Source organism: Camponotus floridanus, unplaced genomic scaffold (genome assembly GCF_003227725.1).
Source record: "Camponotus floridanus strain SB8 unplaced genomic scaffold, Cflo_v7.5 scaffold30, whole genome shotgun sequence".
NCBI lineage: Eukaryota > Metazoa > Arthropoda > Insecta > Hymenoptera > Formicidae > Camponotus > Camponotus floridanus.
The window spans coordinates 1,282,996-1,306,677 of record NW_020229437.1 but is presented as its reverse complement, the minus strand read 5'-3'; the positions used below and the strand labels follow the sequence as shown (position 1 = coordinate 1,306,677).

At 33.8% G+C, this 23,682-nt stretch overlaps 1 protein-coding gene across 3 annotated transcripts in view; it reads right to left on the bottom strand.

The window, feature by feature from the left end:
* Positions 1-725: 725 nt before the first annotated feature.
* Positions 726-23,682, bottom strand: part of LOC105248956 (amyloid-beta-like protein) — a 41,716-nt gene continuing 18,759 nt past the window's right edge. The window contains exons 2-15 of one of the 3 annotated variants that reach the window (XM_011254060.3): positions 16,477-16,530; positions 15,573-15,704; positions 13,902-14,028; positions 10,611-10,701; positions 10,014-10,144; positions 6,572-6,797; positions 5,993-6,203; positions 5,565-5,747; positions 4,952-5,023; positions 4,698-4,888; positions 4,401-4,561; positions 4,098-4,324; positions 3,729-3,875; positions 726-3,504 (exon numbers count right to left, since the gene is read on the bottom strand). In XM_011254060.3, coding sequence (XP_011252362.1) covers positions 3,394-3,504; positions 3,729-3,875; positions 4,098-4,324; positions 4,401-4,561; positions 4,698-4,888; positions 4,952-5,023; positions 5,565-5,747; positions 5,993-6,203; positions 6,572-6,797; positions 10,014-10,144; positions 10,611-10,701; positions 13,902-14,028; positions 15,573-15,704; positions 16,477-16,530 — 2,064 coding nt within the window. In that variant the 3' untranslated portion in view covers positions 726-3,393. The remainder of the gene's footprint in view (positions 3,505-3,728; positions 3,876-4,097; positions 4,325-4,400; positions 4,562-4,697; positions 4,889-4,951; positions 5,024-5,564; positions 5,748-5,992; positions 6,204-6,571; positions 6,798-10,013; positions 10,145-10,610; positions 10,702-13,901; positions 14,029-15,572; positions 15,705-16,476; positions 16,531-23,682) is intronic. The other 2 variants (XM_020026800.2, XM_011254061.3) reach the window with 2 other exon arrangements.

The window sequence follows — 23,682 nt, the reverse complement described above, 5'->3', positions numbered from 1 at the left end:
AATTCTTAAACTTATATATACGGAGGTGGCCCGATGCAAATTCACAGTATCTTGAAGCGCACACTTTTCTTTCTCCATCTTTCTCTTTTCTTTTTTTCCTTTCCTTTTCCGCCACAACCGAATCACCGAAACCATGATATGCTCCGACTACTGGCTAATACTGATACCACCCCGACGTCTTCTACAAAAGTCATCGGAGAGAACATTGGACCGTTGTTGCCTGCGTATGGCGTAATATCCTCGTATCGGCGAGTCTCGAGATTTACATATTTATATACGCGAGATACAATGTGCCAAATCTTGCTGCTTGCTTTGCGCTCAATCGCGTTGAATTTGACGAACGATATATGTATACGCGATCAAATCAGTCCTGATACCGGCCAATCGCAAACTATCTTTCCGTGCGAGAGCAGAGGCTCCCAGCATCGTGAGATTCTTAGAAAAATAATAAGTACATACAATCGTTTTTTTTTTTTTTAAGGAAGGTCTTCAGCATCTGTGAATCCGTATCAAGGTCAGGTTCTTCTATATGCGATGTTATCAATGTGTTGTTTAACGACTATATACGCTATAGGTACATAATATTTAATTTAATATGTATACATGTATATGCATGTGTATATTTTCATATATATATTTGTATATATATATATATATATATCTATATATTATTCATACGTCGCACACACACACACATATACATATATAATCGATATTTCATATCATTATTGTTAACGCATTGATGCTATCTGTTGTTATTCATATAGTCATAATACATTCACTGGTATAATTGCTATCGTCTTATGATATATCTAAAATAATATTTTTAACATTCAGCGATGTGTGTTGTTTATGTGTGTGTCTGTGTCTAGCATCTGTCGATTATACACACTCTTTTCCACCGGAGTTGCGTGAAGACAAACGATCGCTGTGTGTGCACGTGATTCGCGTTAGATAGATAGGAGAAAGGCAGCTGCTTCACAAGTGCGCTTAGGAATATAATATCTAAAGGATTTCTTTTTTTCTTTTTAATCGCTCTTTGATCGCGGGCGATTATCGTGTGTGTCATGCGACACAATTGTAGCAAAGTGAGCGCAATTGAAGGGGAGGGCCACCTTAGCACGTAATCGGGAATGTATGCACTTATGCGTGGACATTCGTGCAGGGCGTTTCACATAAGAATACAGAACGCGACTTTTAATTGCTATTTATCATCATAATAATAACTATCGCACTCCGCCGAGCTGAATCCGTTCCTTATTTTTTAGATATATCGAGATTCGTCGGGTCGACCGACCCGAATGCCTCAAGGTACGATACGGTACATTAAACGATAACGATGCTTACGCTCTTATCGTGCCTCCGCCATAGGATTAGACGTCCTAAAGACGAAAAAGAAAAAGAAAACATTCTAATCTCTGAGACGTTTAAAAATACATTGCAATCTTTCATAGACGACGTAGAGATATCTTCATCTCTCAGACATCGTAAAAACGTCGTGACTTTTTATGTGTGTATTTTTTTTTAGATGTCTTTAAGACTTCTGTGGTGTGTGTGATTATATATTACCACATTACCACAACCACTAATGGACGGTAATGGCTCTGTAGATTGTGGCAGCGCGTTTGCATGCGCCGGCGTTGAATGTACCGCTTCGCAATCGCAAGCTCCTTTCCTATCAAATAAGTTCGACGAAAGCGCGTAACGTGATTTCGAATTAAAAAAAAAAAATAATCAAGAACCGTGTGTGTTTTCTTTTCCCCACGCGACCCTGGCGCTAAAGTGCGGGCTACTACCTTTTTTTCGTTTGACCATATACAAATATATAAGCATTAAACGTGTAATATATATTATATCATCATCGTCGTCGTCGTATATAATTAGTAATATATCCTAAGATAGTTATTGTATGAACGATCTTTTTTTCCCTTTTTTTAATCCCGAGAACGCAAAACGCGGAAACGAAAGAGAAACTCTTACTTCAACAGCCGCCACTCTTTTTCTTTTTCGACCTAACATAGTCGGAGGTACTAATGCCACTCGAAAATGATCTCCGGTTGAACTGTTCCTCTTATTCGGCAGCATCGGCATGATCTGTCCGATGCGACGATCGTCGTTTCTCATCGGCGAGATCGAATAAAGCTGTCGAATATTCTCCATGCTAGCGTTCTCAGCACCTCGACAAAACAATGAACTTTCGCGTAGAATGATAGAATGCTTGCTTCCTCATCATCGTCATTAACTTCGAGATATATGTCAATGATTCTTAGTTTCCTTACATCTTAAGGTTCTTTATCATCTAAAAGTAGACGTTAAGTACTGAAAAAGGTCACCGAGAGAAAACGAGGCAGTGGGAATCGAACGGAGACGGAGAGAATAAAACAGCTGCATCACGAAGGTAAGAGTGAAACGTGCAACGATAACATGGGGCGTGTGTTCTGATATTTTAAGAGTGTCGCGTAGCTCGCTCGCATTTATTTTAGCATAACGATAACGATTACGCGATTATAATCGGAGTATTTACGTCTATATGCTGCTCCCAGTGACAAGCTACTACAAACGCTATCGCTTTTTTTCGTGTAGTGCTTAAGCTGCGTTATGTTTTATTGCCATTTTGATTATCTCCGAAAATATCAGAACCTAAAAATACAGCAAAGAGCGCAACGACAACGCGTTTACCGATGTTTACATCGTTCGTGTAAACGCATGTTCTGTCGTCATTCGAATGATTCATCTCCAGGGAATAAGAGCGATCAGTTACGATCAACGTCGATCCATGGAGCTTCCAATTCGAGTGCACAACATGTAGAGGCGGAGGAACATCGAGGTAAGTCTAAAAACGGCGTTTTCTACTTTTACACAACGCGAGCGCTCCTTCCTGCGTTTTTATACCGACATGTATATGACAACGTAATGTAAAAATAATATATGCATGAGATACTTCCGAAGATAGCGTGTAACACTCGTGTTTGTATGGCACATAAGTGTAAATTCTACATCATTTTATCTCCCGTAGAATCCGTTTCGTTCCCATCCAGCGTGTATCCCTGCTACAAACTTTATTTTACACATATTGTCAATTCTTTGCGAAAATCGATTTACATCACGACATAGAGTCGAGATGTGTAACAAGTGGACGCGATATACGCGGAATGTCTCGTCGCAAGCGCGATCTGCCGATTAAGAAACGCATTTTCTGAATTAGCGCATCTCCGGGAAATATACATGTTCCGGATCTTCGGAAGAATCTCGCGGGGAGAGGGGGGTTAGAGATATACATATTATTTATAGATCTTACTCTAACAAAATACTATAAGATTCTTGAAGAAATACGCGAGAACGAATACGCGATTGCGACCAGCTTTAGAAATAAAAACTGAGGCGACGATCAAATTATTCCTTCACCTCGAAGTATTTGTATGTAGGATTCTCGTAACCGTTGATCTGCATATTCGCGACGTGCCGTTCTTCCGGCGTGGCTGCTTGATCGACTTCGATGAAACCCTGTGGGAAATCAAGGAACATCATTCGCATTAATAATTGACATGACATTATTATTAGAATTACTTTTCTTACATTACGCATATTCTCAGTTGAATCATATATATATATATTAAAATTAGAAAATATAAAATAGAAATTATATATTACATAAATATGTGTGCAAAGAATGATCACCGACTGATTCCTGCAATGATACCAATGTGTCTTTTAATGCGATAACATACCTGACTGTGAGGACTTCTCGCACTGCGTCTCTTGAATATCGCGACTGCTACAACTGCAGCTGCCATGAGCGCTATGCCAGCAAATGCGAGTGTGAAATATACTGATCGATTTTCTCTATGATATACTTCTCGCCTTACAGAATAACCCTGAGAAAGTAATATAATTTGTTGATTGTAACAAGAAATGCATAAAGATATTTTTTATTAAATATCATATATCAAATATCATATATTATATATCATACATATATTATTTTATTTCTATTTAATATGTCTATAAAATTTAGTTGATAAATAATAAATATAAATAATAAATTAAAAAAAAATGATAATTATGTTTTAGACATTACTTGCGCTAAATTCTCTTACCGGCTCGGAATGAGAAACATCATGAGTCATGCTGTGAGCTGCTCTGATTACACCCTCACTATGCATGGCAGCGACCGCGACGGTTTGCTCCGATTGCTGAGGAATATCCTTGGTATCAATTGCTGAATCATTTTCCTCGTGTTGTTCCTGCTCTGTGCGCAGTTCGCCGCGTTCCACTTTACGTTGCTCTTTGCGCGCCCGCTCGAGCTGCTTCTGATGTTCCTTCTCTGTAAAGTATAACATATAGCAAAACACATTCGTTTGTACAAATTTAATAATTATTTGATAATTCATCATAAATACCTTGCTGCTTGCTGGCAACATCAGCTTGGTACTTGTCTAGAATGGCTGCTTCCGCTTCCCGCGTCATCGCCAGCAGCAATCCCGGAGTTTCATCTTTACTCCTGAGGGCCAAAACGTAATCGTCCATGAGACGGCCAATCTTCGCGCTTAGATCTGGATATCTGAACATAAGAAAAGAAAAAATGAGTCTCTAATGTTTTTGCGACCGCGGTTTTCGCTTTGCGTGTAAATCGTATCGCGTGATTCGCGTATTTAACGTATTCAAGGCAAAACTATAGAATAAAATATATACGTTACCGTTCCAACATCAAGAGACTCTGGTTGGTAATCCTATCGATTTCCGCCAGATGTTCCAAAGTGGCTGGTTTCTCTCGTTGCGCCTGTTCCAAACTGCTATCGAGGAGATGCTTGTAATGAGCGATTGTATGGTGTCTGTCCTTGTGAAGGGCTCTGAGTAACTTTTGCAAGCATTTTTGAATGCGGTGCATCTATAAAAACATGTACAACAATTGTAAAAATTATTTTTTGTATAAAAGTATGGGGAAACTTACATTCGGCGGCGTTTCGTTAAGTGCCGCTGTGTAACATGCCATGGCTTCTTCATTTCTCTGTTTAACAGCCTCCTAAGAAAATAAAATGATTGTAGAATATAATTTTCATTTAATAATTTGGCTGTTATCGCTCAAAGAATGAGTAATAATTATGATAAAATTTTGAACAATAATAATATATATTTTGTTTATATTTTAATTTATATTTTTCACATATTTGTAGATCAAATATATTCCTTTATATGAAAAAAAGATATCATATTGTTACAAGTTGTTGTCACTTATTAAAAAAATAATAATAATTAGAGATAATTAAAAATACATCTATTTTCATTCAATATTCTTTAATATGGACAAATCATTTAGTTTGAAAATAACGTAAACCTAATTTAGAAAATTTTATAATTAATTAATAATTATTAATTTTATTAATTAATTATTTATCATATAATTATTATTTTTATTAATTAATTATTTAATGATAATAATTATATTAATAATTTATAATTAATTAATGATTAAAATTGATCTTGTTGCCATAATTCATAATGTTTCAAATTGACGGATTGACTCTAAATACATTCATGATTCATATCACATAACTTCCACGTACTTGCACTCTCTGTTGATGCATCGCGCTTAACTGATGCTTTTCGGCGGCGCCGCTCTCCTCAAGCGCGGCAACTGTTTCTTGGAATCGCGCCGTCATCCAGCGTTTGAAAGCATCCGCAGCGACGGGATCGTGGGCCCTGATGTCCTGATATCTCTCCTCGAGATCACTCCAATCCTTCATCACCTGAAAGCGTTGTAGCACAAAGATTTCGACACCAATGTCCCGCGCCATAATATTTCCTCTTGCAAATATATACGGTTTGTTTCTCTTATTTTATTTCTCTCAAATATAAATTTCTGCTTAATCTAATTGATTATACTTTATATTTGCTCTCTCTATTTTATATAAAAGATATGATACAATATAGTGTTACCAGGTGTACATTAAGATTGCCTCACTTTCTCTATTGCTACTATAAACGAACTTACTTTCGTCACTTTCTCCTTATGTACCTCCTCAAGTCGCATCTGAGCTTGCTTGTAACTCTGATGTTCGGATCGCGGATCGAAGTGTGTCAGATAAGGATCAGGCGTACCCTGCGGTTGGGATGGCTGCTGCGTGCTCGTGCTGACCGGCAGCGGCATCGCCGTCGCCTCCTGCTTGGCTTTCTCCGTCGTCGAAACGGTCGTTGATGGTCGACTAATATTAAGATAATATTTTAATATTTACATTAAGAGAAATATATAATAAATGATTTATGTCTAATTATAATAATATGTCTAATTATAATTATAATAAACTCTTGAAGCTAATTATAATTTAAACTATTTAGCTATTTAGTTATTTTTTAAACTCTTTAAGCTAATTATAACTTTTTAAGCTAATTATAATTTAAGCTATTTAGATTTGATTTTCTTTTTAATTTTGAAAAGAGACAGAGCTTTAATTAGCTGTATATTTATTCGAATAAATATATAAAAAAAATAATAAATATAAAAAATATAAAAATAAATATAAAAAATGCAAATCTCTCTAAAGCGAAAACATTGATCTGTATTTATCACTACCTAGTGGTCGTGTCGTAATCGTCGAGATCATCGTATTCCTCTTCACTTTCATCCTCGTCGGGTTGATCGCTAAGCACGTCGTCGAGATCACCGTCAGAGTTATCGTCGTCCTCAGCGTCAGTGTCCAGATCATCTTCATCATCAAGATCATCCTCGTCTTCATCGAGATCGTCGTCCATGCTCTTCGGGATGGGCAAATCAATCGGTTTCTTCACTTTCACGTTCTCTGCAAGAAGAGAAATATAGTTCACGCGTTATATTCCCTTGATATGCATCTTTACAAATCCAAACAATTCAATCATTACACGAATATCAAACAATGCGCATTGAATCCGATACTAAATAAATGGATTTCTCGTTGCGCGAAACTTGCATAGAAAAAAAAAACAGAGGACATTTTATTAACACACGATATTACTGCGCTCGTCATGAAAATATCTTTCCACGTTTTTCTCGCGTTTCTCTAACAATACCTAACGACTTAGTATACGCACATGTACACACGCACACACTCGCATCCATCGCGCACACATACATATTCTGTGCGATAGGTGCAATTATTGGAATTCCTGTCTGCGCGCACATTCCAGTATATCGACTGCCATTGTTTGAATAGTAAATGGACGGGATTGGGCTGGCCGCAGATAGCTCCACGGAATTCTGGCCTATAATCTAAATCAATGCGCGCACCAGTGATACACTGGCAGTGGACTGCCACTTGATTATTTATCGATATTCATACTCGGAAAGAACGGGGAGTCAATACGACTGTGCATGCATTGCAATTTGATAATTTTATCAAACATAATTGACGACAATCAAAGCAGGTTTCGATTCTTCGATGTAAACAAATAGCGAGCTGAATATCGAAATAACTTGTACAAACGCACACTTAAAATCTCTTCTCTAAAAGATAGATCTATAAAGCGATCGATAGAAAAATTTATTTAGTCTAAAAATTGTAAATATCTATTCTGTAAAAATTGTAAATATTTCAATATTTTTAAGTTGTTAGTTTAATTTTAAAAAAATTAGAAATTCACGTTAAACGCTTCTTGCAAAATATCCATGTGATATATTTTATTAGGGATAATCAGAGAAGATTGCCGTCGATGAAATAGCATGAAATTTGAATGTATTTTAACGCGTTTACGTTAAAACGCATTTCATTCTCATTCCGATGTCGCATCTTTCCTGTTTAGAATTTCTAATTTCACCGAGTTACCATGAAGAAGAAGCGGGACGCATCTTGGCTAACTAGGTTCCCGAGATGTGTTTCATTCGCCGAGAATAGATACTCTGATGAGACGACTTCTCGACTTTTGCAAAGACAGACAAAAGTCTCCTTTGACCATATCCACCTGCGTCGTCGTTTTATCTGGGTCACACGATAGATATGCGGTAACTGCAAGCGTTGGCAGTTTCTCCGGAGGTTGCCTTATGTCACGATTGTTCGTCATAGAGAGTTATAGATATCACGCGAGAATGGTTTATCCGGAATCGATCGAAAATGTCAAACGGAAAAGTATACAAAGATGACAGAAATTGAAAGCTATCAATATCAATGTAACAAAGATATTGTTGAATAGGTATACTATAAAAAACGTAGCATTTTGTATTATATATTTTTGAAATAATTAATTTATTTCCAATAATAAATTCGTTCGTATGTATTTTATTTATATAAATTAAGCGTTTTTACGAATATTGGAGTGAAGCTGATCTAAAATTAGATCTTTTCAAAAATTAAAATGTACAAAAATATCAAGATAACGATTTTTAAATCAACAACTTTTTAAATCAAAGTTTAAAGCACGTTTCAAAGAATCATTTTTCTAGCAACTTGAGTTTTTTATTTCAACTTTAATAACTCGCTTTATCGTAAGAGCCTTAGTTGGAACTTAGTCATTAAGACATTAAATGATAATGTTTCTAAAATTGTTTCAATGAAGAGATATCATTTTAATTTTTCAAAAAAACGAAGATAAAAAAATCTCATGTTCGTCAAGTATATCTACCGAGCGCTCCAATATCTATTTCCCTGAATATTAATACCTTAACTTTATTTAATATAATTTTTTTCATTCTCCGGACGACGTGTCTCATCCCAGAGTAACATTACCTATCCTGAAAATAATGGAACATAACATTCAAGCAGGCGCACATAGCGGATAAAACGGACAGCCCCTCGTGCGTGTTAATCAAGCCTATTATATATGATGTATAGGAAAGAAAAGTTGCGCAGCGACGCCGAAAGCTACGGCATGTTACGTTGCGCAGTCGTCGGGAACGTCGGCGGCGAACATTATTGATTGCACGAGAGAGAGAAGACAAGAGAGCTTGTGACGAGGGAAAGAGAGGGGAGGAGAAAGAGGGAGAGAGAGAGAGAGCTTGCGGAGGGTGGCTCGAGCCAGCCAGGGTGTTGGAAGGAGACGAGGAAGGAAGCGAGACGAAGTAGGTGGCACCCCTCGTTTAATACACTCCTCTTTGCACCCTCCTATAGTCGTCCTCTCTTTTTGTTCTTTGTGACAGTCGATTGAAAACGAACAGCCGAGTATTTCTACCGCGCAATAAATACGCCGCGAATTCGTCGTAAATATTCATGCTTCTCTGATTTTCTCCTTTTCGATATGCTTTTTGATTAGATACGCATTCCATTAATCGCTGTACAACATGAAATAACATAAAGGCGAAATGATACTATGATATTACGAGAGACATCGCATCAAAGTAAAAGCTGTACGATACAAGACTTTGTAGAAAAGAATGTACAAGTTTAATATTATCAAAGTAAATAATAAATGCGAGTGAGAAAAGTCAATGGATTTTGCATAATGAATTTATCCAATGTTGCGCTACGATTATTTAATATTTCATTGTTCTCTTATACCGTAAAATAGGATTATATACTTAGTGATTGTAATCTTCCGTATTATTACAGTCTTATTTCAAACAATAAACGTATAAAACCAAAAATAATTTCTTTTTCAAATTAAATTATAAGTTAAATTATAAATTATAAGTCAATTATTAAATTAAATTATAAATTAAATTATAAATTATAAATTAATAATAAACAAATAAGTAAAAAAGGCCTTAAAGTAGGAAATCGCCGCAAATACTCCCACTTTACGGTAAAAAGAAGAGACGCTCGAGCTCGCATCTGGAAAGGATATCGTGGTACGAGATGCAGACGCAGCGAAACGTTCGCACCGATGGAATATGCATGAAGATGAAGCCGGTGCGATTTTCGCACCGTAGAGAACGTTATATAATTATTCGCCTCCCTCGAAAGCTCGCGAAAGCGACTTCTTCGCGCGTTCTGATCTTCGCTTATCCCTGACGTTGCAATTCGCTGCGTCTCTCGCTCGTGCAAAACGCCAAGTATGAATGAATGAATGAAAAGTATGAGTGATAAAGCAAGCGTACGTACGTTACGTACCTTTCAGGTGTTTCGGACAGCAAACAAACTCGACACCGGAAAACAGGGATATACCGCACGGAAGCAGCATCGCGAAGCTACGCAGGTTCATGTTTCGCTCCCGACAGGTCTCCGCCGCCGTGGTGTTCCAACTGTAACATAAATCCCCTTGTTGCAGTCATGTGTACCCAAGGACGCACTTGATCTCCTACGATAAACGGATTTGCAGCATCGCGATCTTTACATCGACTTGCAACATCAATTCGCGAAGATGGCGAATAACTAACACCGCACATTAGCAAAGTAATTGTATATTTAATTAAGTATGCGATAATAAGATGTAGAATAATTAATAGAGGATTTATGAGATGCGTATGTAAAGACAAAAGAGCGGTAAAGGCGGTATTTATAATGACTCGTTAACAATGCAATAGCAAACTCAATGGGATCAAAAATCAAGTCCTTTGCTTCCTTCCTTTAAAACGGAAAGGCTATGTTTAAACTATTCTTGCTCGAATTGCTCAATCGCTTTGATGGTACGCGGACGTTGTAAGCTTAAACTCACTCGAGAAATAATTTCGTTTAACGGAGATGTATTCGCGTATATACGTTTGTTACCTGTGAGAATCCCAACATTTTGTTTGATTATGAAGATGATCAAAGAGACAGCCCTCCGGCACGAGAAGTGCGTCGCTCTGGAATGGTCCCTCTGAAAGTAGCAAATGGTACATATTGCAGTAGCTCGAATTCAAGAAGAGGCTCGATTAAACTAGTAAAGGTCGGGTATTGTGTCAGTATTTGTTCTCATTCGCTATTTTTTTATCGATGCACTCTCTCTCTCTCTCTTCTTTAAAGAAAAAATTCTACGAATTATATTGTGACAGCAGTTAAAGTATAACTTTGTCGACGACTATTTATACATCTGTATGGATATGTATGTTATATACACATATGAAATCAATAGTTCTCATCCACCTATATGACTCTCTTCAAACACGAGGCGTCTATTTAAAAGAAGTTTTATATATCTTGCCATTTTAGTTTTTAATCGTTGCATTTTTAGACAGAAATCGATAGAATCCATCCAACATATATATTTCTACACATTTTATATATTTTATACATTTTATCTATTTTATCTATATTGGATATCTTTTCAGAATTCTTAACTATAACTTTAATGACAGGTGATGAATTAATTTATCCCAAATTAAAGTTTCAAGGTACAAATTATTTTTAAAAGTGAGTTCAAAATTTATTAACTTTTGATGTAGCTGATCTCTCCGTTTAGTTCTTCCTTAAAATTGTTTTTTTCGCGAGTCAAAAACTAGAATAATAAACAAATAACAAAATTTTATTTTTCATTTAAATTCAAATAAACTTTGAGTTATTAATATTTTAATTCCGGATTTAATTATACTGCTTAAATATTAGAAAGTTTCAACATAACATAATCAACATAACAGGTTCCCTTATATAATGATTTTTCTAAAGACAAATCGACATAAAATTTATTAAAAAATAATTTTTAAAATATTATTACTTGAGAGATTTTCTATATCAAAATATGCACTATCATATAAATATAAATATAAATATTAAAGTAGAAGAATTATGTGTATAAATATACATTATATATAATAGTATGTCTGCATTTGTGAGAACATTTCAGTGTAAGAAAGATGAATATAAAAAAAATAAGCAACGACTGTTTCCCGATAGTGTATTTGTTTGCATGTACCTTGTACATCGTTCCTTTGTGTAGAGCTTTATAAGTGCAATAGAAGAATATGCAAAAGGAAGAAATAAGAAGACAGACAGCGGAATGGAAATGCGTCTAGAGGATGACGCATCGGTACATTCACCAGGGCTGATCAATAGGGCTAGTCACGCAGCCCCTTCGAGGGTATTAACCACTTGCCTGATTTGTTCCAATATATTTCGTATATATGTGTCATTCTTTCCCATTCTTATCAGAATAAAAGTATTATAAAAAGCTATAAACGCACAGATATATTTTTATCTAAAAGAGAACGTTTTCTATTTTATAAGTATTGTTGAAAAAGATGATAAGACACGAGACAAAAGATTAAATGGAATATAAAAAGAACTTGATACTTTATAGTCAGTTTTACGTAAGAATAGTGGACAGACAAATTAATGAAGACAATTGCAGACGTAATTAAAGAGACGACATAATTATTTATACACGCGTGACCAATCAGAATAATAGCGTTTATTTAACATAATTAGAAAATGAAAAGTATATATATATAGTTTTTAACGTTTAATAGAGCGCTTAAAATAAAGTAAAATTTGAAATTTTTCAAATCCTATATCTGTCACAGCTTTTTGTATATATTCTATATAAATAACTTGTATTTTACAAGATTTTTCATTTAAAAAATATATCACTCTTATGATTTTGTGTCATTACACTACTCGCATTTTGATGTAATTATTTATTTCAATGATGTAAATATATATTCTAGATGTCTAGATTCTCAATTAGAAAAAAATCACTGTCTTTTAAGTAACTTTTCACTGTAAAATATGCAAGTATACAAGTGTTACATCAAACTTTAATGGTGGTTTTTTAAACGAACTTGTGATGCGGACGGAAAGTAAATTATCACCGTTCCGCAACTTTGCAATTTTTCAATATCAAATATATATATATATATTTGCAATTACTACTTTAATTAAAAATATGTTAAAATAAAATTATTTAAAATTAAAAAATGCAATATTTTCATCTAGTAATAGTAAAATAAAGCTTGCACAAATACATTTTCTTATATTTTAATGAATCTTATCTAATATCTTTTTTTACCGATTTCATCAAAACTTCGCGTTATTTGACTTAGAATATTCCGCAGTTATATAAGTATTCTATGTAAATTGAAGAAATCAGAGTAAGAGCGGAATCAGTTCATAATTTATAAGATGCACTTTTAATTAACATAAAGGGAAAGAAGAGATCTAAGGTAGATGTTACAAGATTATAAATTTATCTCTCTGTTGCAGTGAATCATTTAATTGTACGGAGAAAAAAGGTTTACAAGGTCAAATGAAGATATTCGCTACACTTGTCAATTACTTCGGAAGTGATCATACGAGGGAAAAAAGAAAAGTAAGTGCCATCTCTTGAATTCTGCTATTGCGCGATGTCACGTTTGTGATAGTTTTTCCGTTTTTCAGCGCGATAAAAAGCCTGATCAGGAAGGTAGCCGAGCAGACAATCCGACAGAAAATATCGCGTTGCCCGTTACACAGCGTATTGACTCTACAAATTGAATTTTTCTAGAACAGATCGAGCGTCCTGCTAAATTTATAACTAAATCCCCGCCGTCGAAGATCGATCTATCCATTTCTCATGGCCACCGCTACCGCATTATCGATGAGCTTACGACCCATCGGAACCAACATGTTCTTAGTTTTAAAGCAGACCAAAAAGCAGATATTATCGCAAAATTCACCGCAAAGATTTTCCATCACGACTATCGAGCTATTTTTTATGTACAAAAATTTTCTATCTGACTATCAATCAACCGAGATATCAATATAATAAATATTGAAGCTTATATAAATCTACATCCCGTTTATGTCACCCAGTTTTCCCCGAGGGTTTTATTTATGTCGCGATACGTTCGCGTTAAATTATTACTTTATGTTAACCCAGAAACCTAGTACATCGTGACATTCCCGACAAGATATGTGAAAATTAATGTAAGCTCTTTTTTTCACATATTTAGGATTTAACAAATTCAATCCATTAAAATTACAGAAGTTTTAATCTTGTGGGAGATATTTGTGATACTGACACAAAGAAGTTTGCGAAAAATTGCGATACACAAGTGTCATAATTTTTGTGCTACTCGGCATAAAAATATCATTATTATTACTCACCCAGACATCTGTAAGGTTTCACCCATCGCGAAAGTTTGCACTTGTTCCTTCCGGGCTTGCACCATCCCCCGACTCTGACATAGTGCGATGATTCGACGATGTTGGTGATATCTCTCTTCGGATAAGCCTAGAAAGTAACAAATAGTTTGATCAGACTGTAATCGCGCATCTGTAAAGGTAATTATCGAGCATACATACAGACTAAGCAAGCCTGTTATTACCGCGAATGAACGGCAACTTATCTGCTAATCTTTATTTAAAAGGCTGTAAAAACGCGTATTCCTATCATGCGAGCTGTTTTGCAACGTTATATTCGCTTCATTTGCGAATTAAATCTGATAGACTCGGCTTGTGACGTTATATAGTTCTCTGCAGCGAATCGATAATAGTTCAGCATATAATACATTTTTTATAAGTCGAATGTGGAGCTCAACATTAAAGATGTATTTATAAAATTAAATTTATAAACGTGTAAAAAATGTAATAAGATCATGGTACTCGAGTTGTTACACTAATATTATATATATATATATGATGCATTTCGATTTTTTTTTATACATCATCAAGAAATTTAGACAAAGCGTGTCAAAATAAATAATTCACGATGTAACAATTGTCGACTTGTGCAATCTCGCGCGATAAAGTCATCGGCGAAGATTAACTTTATTTTCACGGCAGGAAAGGTAACGAACCGCGTAATTCGGTGTTTTGTCGTGACTGAAGCGCATCAACGAAGGGATGAAAATTCGATTTATACGGCACCGGAAGATTATTAAATGACTTCTTAATCATGCCTGCAGCGGGCGCGATGTTAAATAACACGCCGCAAGTCTTAATTGATTAATTCATCAATCTCTCGCAGCAGTTTGATTCTTTTTTTTAAGAGACGATTCTCAATCAAATGAGTCTCTATTACCTCCGATTTCGTTCCGATAATTTAAATGTCTCGAATTTAACCGTCTCAAATAATGTATTTTCGTGTTTTCGCGACGAGAGAGCGAGGCGACGATTTTTATCGATCAACATATCCGACGCATGAAATGACAGTCACTTTTCTTCGTGCTCGTGCATAAGCAAATACAAGCACGTACGCATGTGCAAGTTGCACGTTTATCTTTCTTTCTCTTATGCATATGGTGGATTGCGCGAACGTGTCGTATAAACGAGACGGAGAATGTTATTATCCGGTAATCCATAAAGTTAGTCTTGCCTTTCACCGTGCTCTACTTGTGAAGGATCTAGAATAGAATTGCGTGCTCATTTTCGTGTTTTATCCATTTTTACAATCTTAATATATTTTTCTTTCTTTACTCATTCATTTTAGAATGCGATCTCAATCTTTTCAAAGTCTCAAAGATTTAATTATTGTTAACAAAAATCAAGTATTGTATTTTTCGCGTATGATATAATAATGTATGATATAATAAATTTTTAAGGAAGCTTTAAGGGAACTCACGAGCAAAATATTTATACGCGTTCATATCCTTTGTAAAGTATAAAGAAATGATGCAAAAGAGAGGAATAAAAAGTTCGATGATAGCAGAAAAATGTCAGAGATCTATTTTTAATGTCTATATATAACTCTTAATCGACTACTCGTATTTAACGTCAATGTTATACGTGTAAAACAATTTAATGGTTGCGTGATCTTATAGACCTTTTTTTTCTTACCTTCTTACAATACTCCAGGATCTCGAGCTTATCCGTCATGCAGCTCTTCTTGTCGGTCGAGGAGACCCATCGACCCTGCTCTCCCATATGCTGAGCAAGATATACCTCGCCAGGTTCGCACAAGGTAGCGACCTTAGGTAAGGAAAGATACGGTCATTGAAAGTATGTATTAGTTTCAAAGCGGAAAACACATTTGGCACAGTCAACAATTTCATCAAAGTGTTTCGCTTCTCAAGAAATTATATTCATTTAAATCATTTTAATTATCGACTGAATAAATCTGTTTTTACAAAAGATATTACAAAAAAGTCAATTAGCTTTTTCAATATCCTTTTAATCATTGCGAATTATCTATTAAAGATAAAATCTATATAACATATATTTATAAATTGTTTATTTTAATTATTTCGTTTATAATCATTTACAAATATTTTTCTTATAGAAAATATTTTAAATTTTCCTATTGAATAATTTCTACTTTTTATTTCTACTTGTATTTTGTTTAAATATAAAATATTTTTTAGAAATATATATATATACATATATATTCTTATATTTTTTATATAACGGAGTAAAATTTGAAATATAAAATAATATATAAAGAAAATATCAAAATTCTCATTAGTTTATCTTATATATAAATCTATGTAATTTACTCTATTACAATATTTAATAAAACATTTAATAAACTTCATAAAACAGTAAAAATCTTAAATTCAAATAAATAATCTCAATTGAGCATAGGAATTATTTTATTTAGTTTCCGAATAAAAATTTAAAAAAAAATAACGAACTCCGACGGGAATTATAAACGAAGAGCAACGATAAATTTTCGCAAGAAGATATAATTTCGCAGTGTTTCCCTTTGAAGAAAGGCTAGAGCGAACTCTCTCACGATACTCACCTGCGGTTCTGATCTTCCGCCAGCTGGTGCCAATTCGAGCCTCTCCGACACCGCCTGCAACACAAAGTGAGAGAAAATATTTGAGCTGCATACAAACGGGAGGAGAAAACGGGTGGTTAAAACATTTTCCGCCTCGATAAACTACTTACAAACGTGTACTTACTCGCATGAATTCAAATCTTTGACATACAGAAAAAAGCAAATAGTTTATTCGTATTAGAGAATTACGTGATTCAAAAAAATGCTTGACTCGTTTAAAAAAAAATGTATTTGTCTACGAATAAAAGCGGCTAAATAGATGATTGAATTATTTCAATGATGTACTTAAAATAGAATATACATTTTTCGATAACATAAGCATCTATTTTCTTTTCTTATTAAATGTAAATTTGTAATTAAAACACAAAGTAAATTTATGTATGACAAATATTTACTTATAAGACGTAATTATAAAAATGCATATATTTTGTAAAGCTTCATATTTATTTTTCCAGAGGAAAAAGAGAGATTATTTTCATCAATTAATATAAATTATTAATAATAAGTCAAATAATATCTTCTACAATATGCTGATTATGCTAATTAACTTATTTTGTTAATTTCTTACGTAATATACTAAAAGTTTTTAATTTTTATATTATTTTTATTTTGCGTTTATTTTTATTTTGCTAGTTTAATCTGTCCTGAATGCATGATTTCTCCTAATTCAATTTTGCAGACCAATTCATTATTTTGAAGAGGAAAACGTAATGGGAACAAATGCTGACTCGATTAAAACGTGTTAAAGACCACGACATAAACCCTTCATTTTACCTGCTCAACAATATAGCTTGTAATGTCGTCCAATAATTTAATGTCAACGTTCTCACAATGAAATCTCCGGGATGGAACATTTTATTTCGTTAGCTCAAGCAAGAAATAATCTTATATTAATAAAAATAATCTTTAATGTGAAATTTATATAATAAGAACATAACACACATTACTGTGTTTTAAATATATCATATGTCTAATATACCAATATATAAGATGTACAAGATGCTTCCAAAAATTCCCAATTTAAAAATTCTTTCTATAATATTTTAATAATATTAATTTTTAAAGTTATATATTAATTTTAATTAATTCATTAAAGTCGTCGCTCGCTTACTAATTCTGATTTTAAAAAATCTATTTTTATTTTTATTCTATATCTCTCTATATTTATTTTTATATTTATCTTTAAAGAAAATTGGCAAAATATATAAGAAAAAATAATTTTAAAAAATAATGCAATAAAGAAGTCGATTGCTAAAATCACGATGAAATAAAAACGTTTAAGAGCTATTTTATAAATCATATATACATTCATTGTAAGGATGACGATTGAGAAATCACTCAATTTAACGAGGCGAGATATATAAACATCAATATTTCGCGGAGACAGGAAGTCATATTAGAGATGGTAGCAGCGTAATTACGTCGTTCCATAATACTCAACTGACTAATTATATCACTCGATAATGTCCGATAATTACAGACGATCCTCGGTTGATACGTTAACGCATCAAGGAGACATGGCGGTAGTTGCGGACAGTTATGCGCTCGTTTATCGTCGTAGATAACATATTAATTTTGTTATATCGGATGATTATTTTCAGCAAGCGCCTGAACGATTATTATATCATATTAAAAGGGATAATTTTGTACTGCAATGCAGAAGATTGCAGTGTCATTCGAGGCTCCGATATATAGTCATTATAATTGAATGACGATACAAGAAAAATAGAAGAAATTATATATAATTTAGTTTCACGTTATACATATCGGAATAAATTATCTTTTTTTTTAATATATGTTATTTCCGTTCGACTAATAAAAAGATCTCCTTTATAAATATCGAGATGAATATCGAATTACTCATATTTTATATCGCGAAGAATTATTTTTTTAAATCTGAATATAAATTTGTAAGATAAGCTGACTTGTGATAAGCTTTTTCCCAAAGAAATTAAATAAAATATAATAGGAAACGAGATACCTATATGTATGTATCTGGTTACGTGATATTATGTTTATAGTACATTTTTATAATTTATGGCAGACGCAATATTCGGTAGTTGATTATTATATTGAATAGAGACTCGTTAAATAATGCTATCCGAGCAGATATTCCTAAGGAAAAAAAATTATTTTCTCTTTTTCTTTCAATTGGGATTTTCATTTCAATTTTCCCGATTTTTTCCAATTTTTTCCAGATTTAATCTTGAATAACATGTGATTGCATGTGATCTTGTCGAAGTCACTTACATCGTCTAAATCTGTTCCATCGACAAGGTCGTGTCTCCACCCGGTTGTATCGAATATCTCGGGCAGATATCGAATTTCGCAAACAGACACGAAGAAATACGTATGTCGCACATCTGCCGCCATCGACGCGCTTGTTTTGATCGTGCGACAACGTTTCATGCGGTTACAGAGCTGCACCTGGTAAATATCGGCATGCATCATGTGCGCTGCAACCATAAGCGAGGTCACGCTTCAAGTATGCGCTTCGGGATTCGCGATTGACGTGTCTCGGTGAAAAATATTCGGCCCCGCCCGAATAAAAATCGCGCGTTGGTTTTGCATCAATTTACGCAACCAGCGCGACAAAATATCAACATCTTCAAATGTAAAAATTCAAAAAGAATTAAGTATGTATTAATTTTTAAATATTTTATCATTTATAGATAAACGCAAGAGGGGAACCGAAAAAGATCCATTACATATATTGCTCCTTGAAAAAAAAATTGTAAGTGTTCTTACATATCTTTTCACTTTCCATTTGCACGTCGACCCAGTTGCATGAATCATCTTCGTGATTACGATGCAAGATGTATATTTAAGAACTCTTTGGGATTGTAAAGAGAAATCTCAATGTGTAAAAAAACTCTTTTTTTTACTATATCCTGACACAATCTCTATATAAAAGTAGAAAAAATTAACACGTTATTAATAAATATAGATGTCTAATTATAGATTTTATTTCTGTGTGTTTCATCCAAAGATATATATAATCGTTGGATTGATAACTGGATGACTCTTTGTTATTTTTATATAGGATATCAGGGCAATCTCTTCCCCAAAAAAGCTCTTGTAGCTTATCTCGATTCAAAACATTATAATAAAGTATTTTTTCATCGAGTATTTTTCGAGTATAGGGCTTGAAATAATCTCTTAATTTTACATAAATTATAAAATATCTAGTAAAATATTCATTTTTCGATTATCTTACCTTAATACTTTTTTATGTACAAAATAATGAGAGAAATCAATTGGTGTAAAGAAACCACATAATTGTTTCGAAGAAAGAATATGTAATTTGCAATTAACAATTACATATTTTTTTTCGAAACAATTATGTTATTTTCTTTACATCAATTAATTCCTCTCATTATTTCGTACATAAAAGAATTAACGTAAGATAATCTCGAAAAATGAATATTTTACTAGATATATTTTATGGTTTGTGTACAAATTAAGAAATTATGTCAAGCTTCACAACTCGAAAAGTACGATGAAAAAATACTTTATTAGTGTTTTGAAAAGCTCTCGAGGTAAGCTACGAGAGCTTCCTTTTTGAAAAAAAGATACTCTGATATCTCGTACAGATATTCAGCACGGAATGTGCAAGGCTTTATATGACGTGTCTCTGAAAACATGCAGAGGGTAACTATACACAGTCCCAACTGCGTCACGAGACTAGTCGCATTATTGACTGCGGTATTAGCTATGCGCGCGAGCGACACGGGCCGTTACTATCATCACGATCGTTTATTATAGAGCGATACGTTCTCTGAAAATGTGCGCTAACCCAATTACTCGTTCACGAGCGGCATTTTGCCCCGTTCGGCCGATAATTTCGTTTACGTTCGCAAATTGCGACGCCGGCCGGCCGGCCATCCGGCGAGATGAGGGCGAGCGGGGGCGTCGCGACGCCGTCGGTGCTTTGCATTTCATCGATCCACGTTGCTGTGTCAGGGGCAGATCCGCGACATGGCGCGCCATTATGTACGGAAGCGATTCGGTAACCCCCGGCGTACACAGGTTTACCCTGTGGCAGGAACGGTAAACTCCCCGAGACTCAGGATAACGACTGGGAACTCAAATTTCAAGCTATGCCCTAGATAAAATTCGATGAATAATTGCATCTCATTTTTGCTCGTCGTTATACGAACATATAGATATTCCTCAGGAGATTCTTGCAAAGTTCGCGTATCCTGTTTACATGGCTAAACAGCCGATACAGATTTCGGTGATTGTATCTAAATGCAAATTTATCGGTATTTGCGGCTTCAAGACGGGACGTTTCTTCGGAATCCGATTATTTTAAAAAATACAAGTTTTTGAAAATTGATTGCATACGATAATAAAATAATAATCAAATAATAAAAGTAATAATAAAATATATTGTATGAACAGGTATACGTATTCATATGTATTGTTCTCAAACGGAATATCATTCGAATATATAATATTTCTATTACATCTACCAAATGATGTAAAATAATATATAATAATATCATTAATATAATCTTCATCTCTCTATAATTTTAATAAAATAAAAAATGTATTCTTAAAAAATATTTTTTACTTGTAAATAAAATTAAATATAATAAATATAAATATAAAGATTTAATTTATTGATTAAATACGATATTATTATAATAGTTCTTTAACTATCATAATTTCTTGCTTCTACATGTTTGAGAAAAAACACAGATAACTATATAATCATATATATGAATCATATGAATCACATTGTATCAAGTTCCTCTTGACACGAGAGAGACTAGAAGGGGCTATCACGGTATCCCTAACACTGGTCGCGAGGATGAGTATGTGATTTTAGTCGTGAGCTGTTAGCGGTGGCTTTGTGTTTCGGTAGATCGACACGTTGCAATAGCACTTTCAGAGCACGGTATGATCATCATCCAGATTGCAGTGGCCGGCTTATCGATTAGCCGAACATGATGTGTCTGGTATATTCCGAATTGGTCGCCGGTGATATTCGCATCCTGTGGTTTACGTTCGCTTTTACGGGAAATGAAAGGAGAGTGGGATCAAGCAGCTGCCGTAACCTTGAATATTTGTGGGATAAATTGCTCGATAAAAAATGATCTTTATTGCTTTTTTATGGTTTAGAAGTTGCTTTTTTCCTGTAGATGCAGTTTCATACTTTAGATATTAAATATGCTAATATCTTGAATACTTTAGATATTAAATATGCCAATATCTTGAATGTATATCAACAAATAATATATGTCTGTTACTTGTCAAAAATCTAAATTTTTTTCCAGTAGTTTCTATTTTATATAAAATTGAACAATCGTTTAATTATATTTTCACCTTTTTCTCAAAGTAATTACTATCTCCTGCATATCATGGTTAATCTAAATAAATAAATAAATAAAATTAACCCTTATATTTTGAAATTTTAAATAATAATAAAAAATTAATAATAAATAATTAATGTAATTTTGCTTCTTTCCCAAAGACTTTCAAAATTTCTGTGGCGATTTTACATGAATATTTCTCAACAGATCAAACAAGTCACATATTACTTTTGTGTTTTAGCAATCAGTTTTTTTAGGATGTATTTTTCTTCAAGAATTTAGAGTATAGAAAATAAAAAAAAAATTCAAGTTGAAGCAACATTTTCTCTGAAAATCGTGATTACAAAAAGTAAAATACGTCATTGTAGTCACATATCCGTTTACACAACATGCGACATGGAAGATTCAATTAAAATAACATCCTGTTGCTCGAAATATCAATATTCCTCATCAGTGCGCCTCTCTCTCTCTCTTTCTCTCGAAAAAGCGACTTTCCGTTCGAAATGGTTTCCTCGTTAGCGGAAATTACTTGGCGATATCAGCGACAGAATCTCCTGGGATGTGTGCGGTCGGCGTCGCGGCTTGCTCAACACCACCTCAGAGCCGCACATTTAGGGGGTTGGCGACGTTGCACTAACTGTAATACGGGCTAACTATTCCCACGAGGAAACGCGCGTTAAGCTGCGTATACAAACTTTCACATAGCTTAGTTCCGAAATATAATGGAACAATAATAAGATATGAAAACTACACAATATTCGATAATTGATATACATATCTCATATTTTTGGCGAGGGAAATTTCTTGTCAAAAATTGGAACAACTGTCCTTTATGAAAAGTCTCGAGAATAGTGCTTGAACTACGAATATATAAAAAAAGAACAAGAAAATATCAAATTTTAAACGTATTAATAAATCACTCATCACTTATTCGCAAGTTTATCTTGCATAAATCTTTTTTGAATAGAATCTTGGTTAAAGATATAATTTGTCGAGATATTTAATAATAGACTTTCGAAAAATATTTAGATAAAGTTGAAAAGAAAGAAATTTCTGCACCAATTTTCAAGAATTTATATACAAAAAAAAAATTTGAGAGATGCAAGAATATTACGTATATAAAAGAGATATATGTACAAATTTTATTGAAAAGGAGATTGAAACGAAAAGAAATGATTGTTGAATAATATATATCGACCGTTTTCGACATCTCGAATGCAAAAGAAAGCTCGATGCATAAACAACGGCGTTTGATTTCATCACGGGACGTTCACCTCGCAGAAGCAAGCTTGCACTCAAGTTAGAGAGATTCCGCTGAATAAACAGAATCTCCTTGTTATCTCCCGGTTATTAGCGAGACGGCGGCGGCCAGTCGCTCCACAAAGCTTCCTTCCAATCTCCGGTATCGAATTTTTCCTGGATGTAAAAAGTCGAAAAGCCACTTTTCATTGAGGAAGAGGGAAGCCATACGCGCCAAAGGAACGAGAAAAATATCACGAGAGTATAGAGTTGTGCGTAAAGTCGCGCAATTACTGACATAAGAGGGAACGAAATGAGAAGATGGTTTCTTCATGCATTTTACGAGAAAATTATTATTAAAGTGCATCTTTTTACAATATTCATTATAAATCAAGCTTATTGAAATATAATGAAATGACTTGAAAATATAACACGTAAAATACAATATATAAAAAAAAGTTACGAATAAAATATATATAAATTAATAATTAAAATAATATTGCCTTAAATGTAATATTCTTTCATAGTGTTATTAACTTGAGAAATATTAAATATTAGATTTTCAAAAATATCCATATAATTTTACAAAATAAAGCAAAGAAATTCTGAA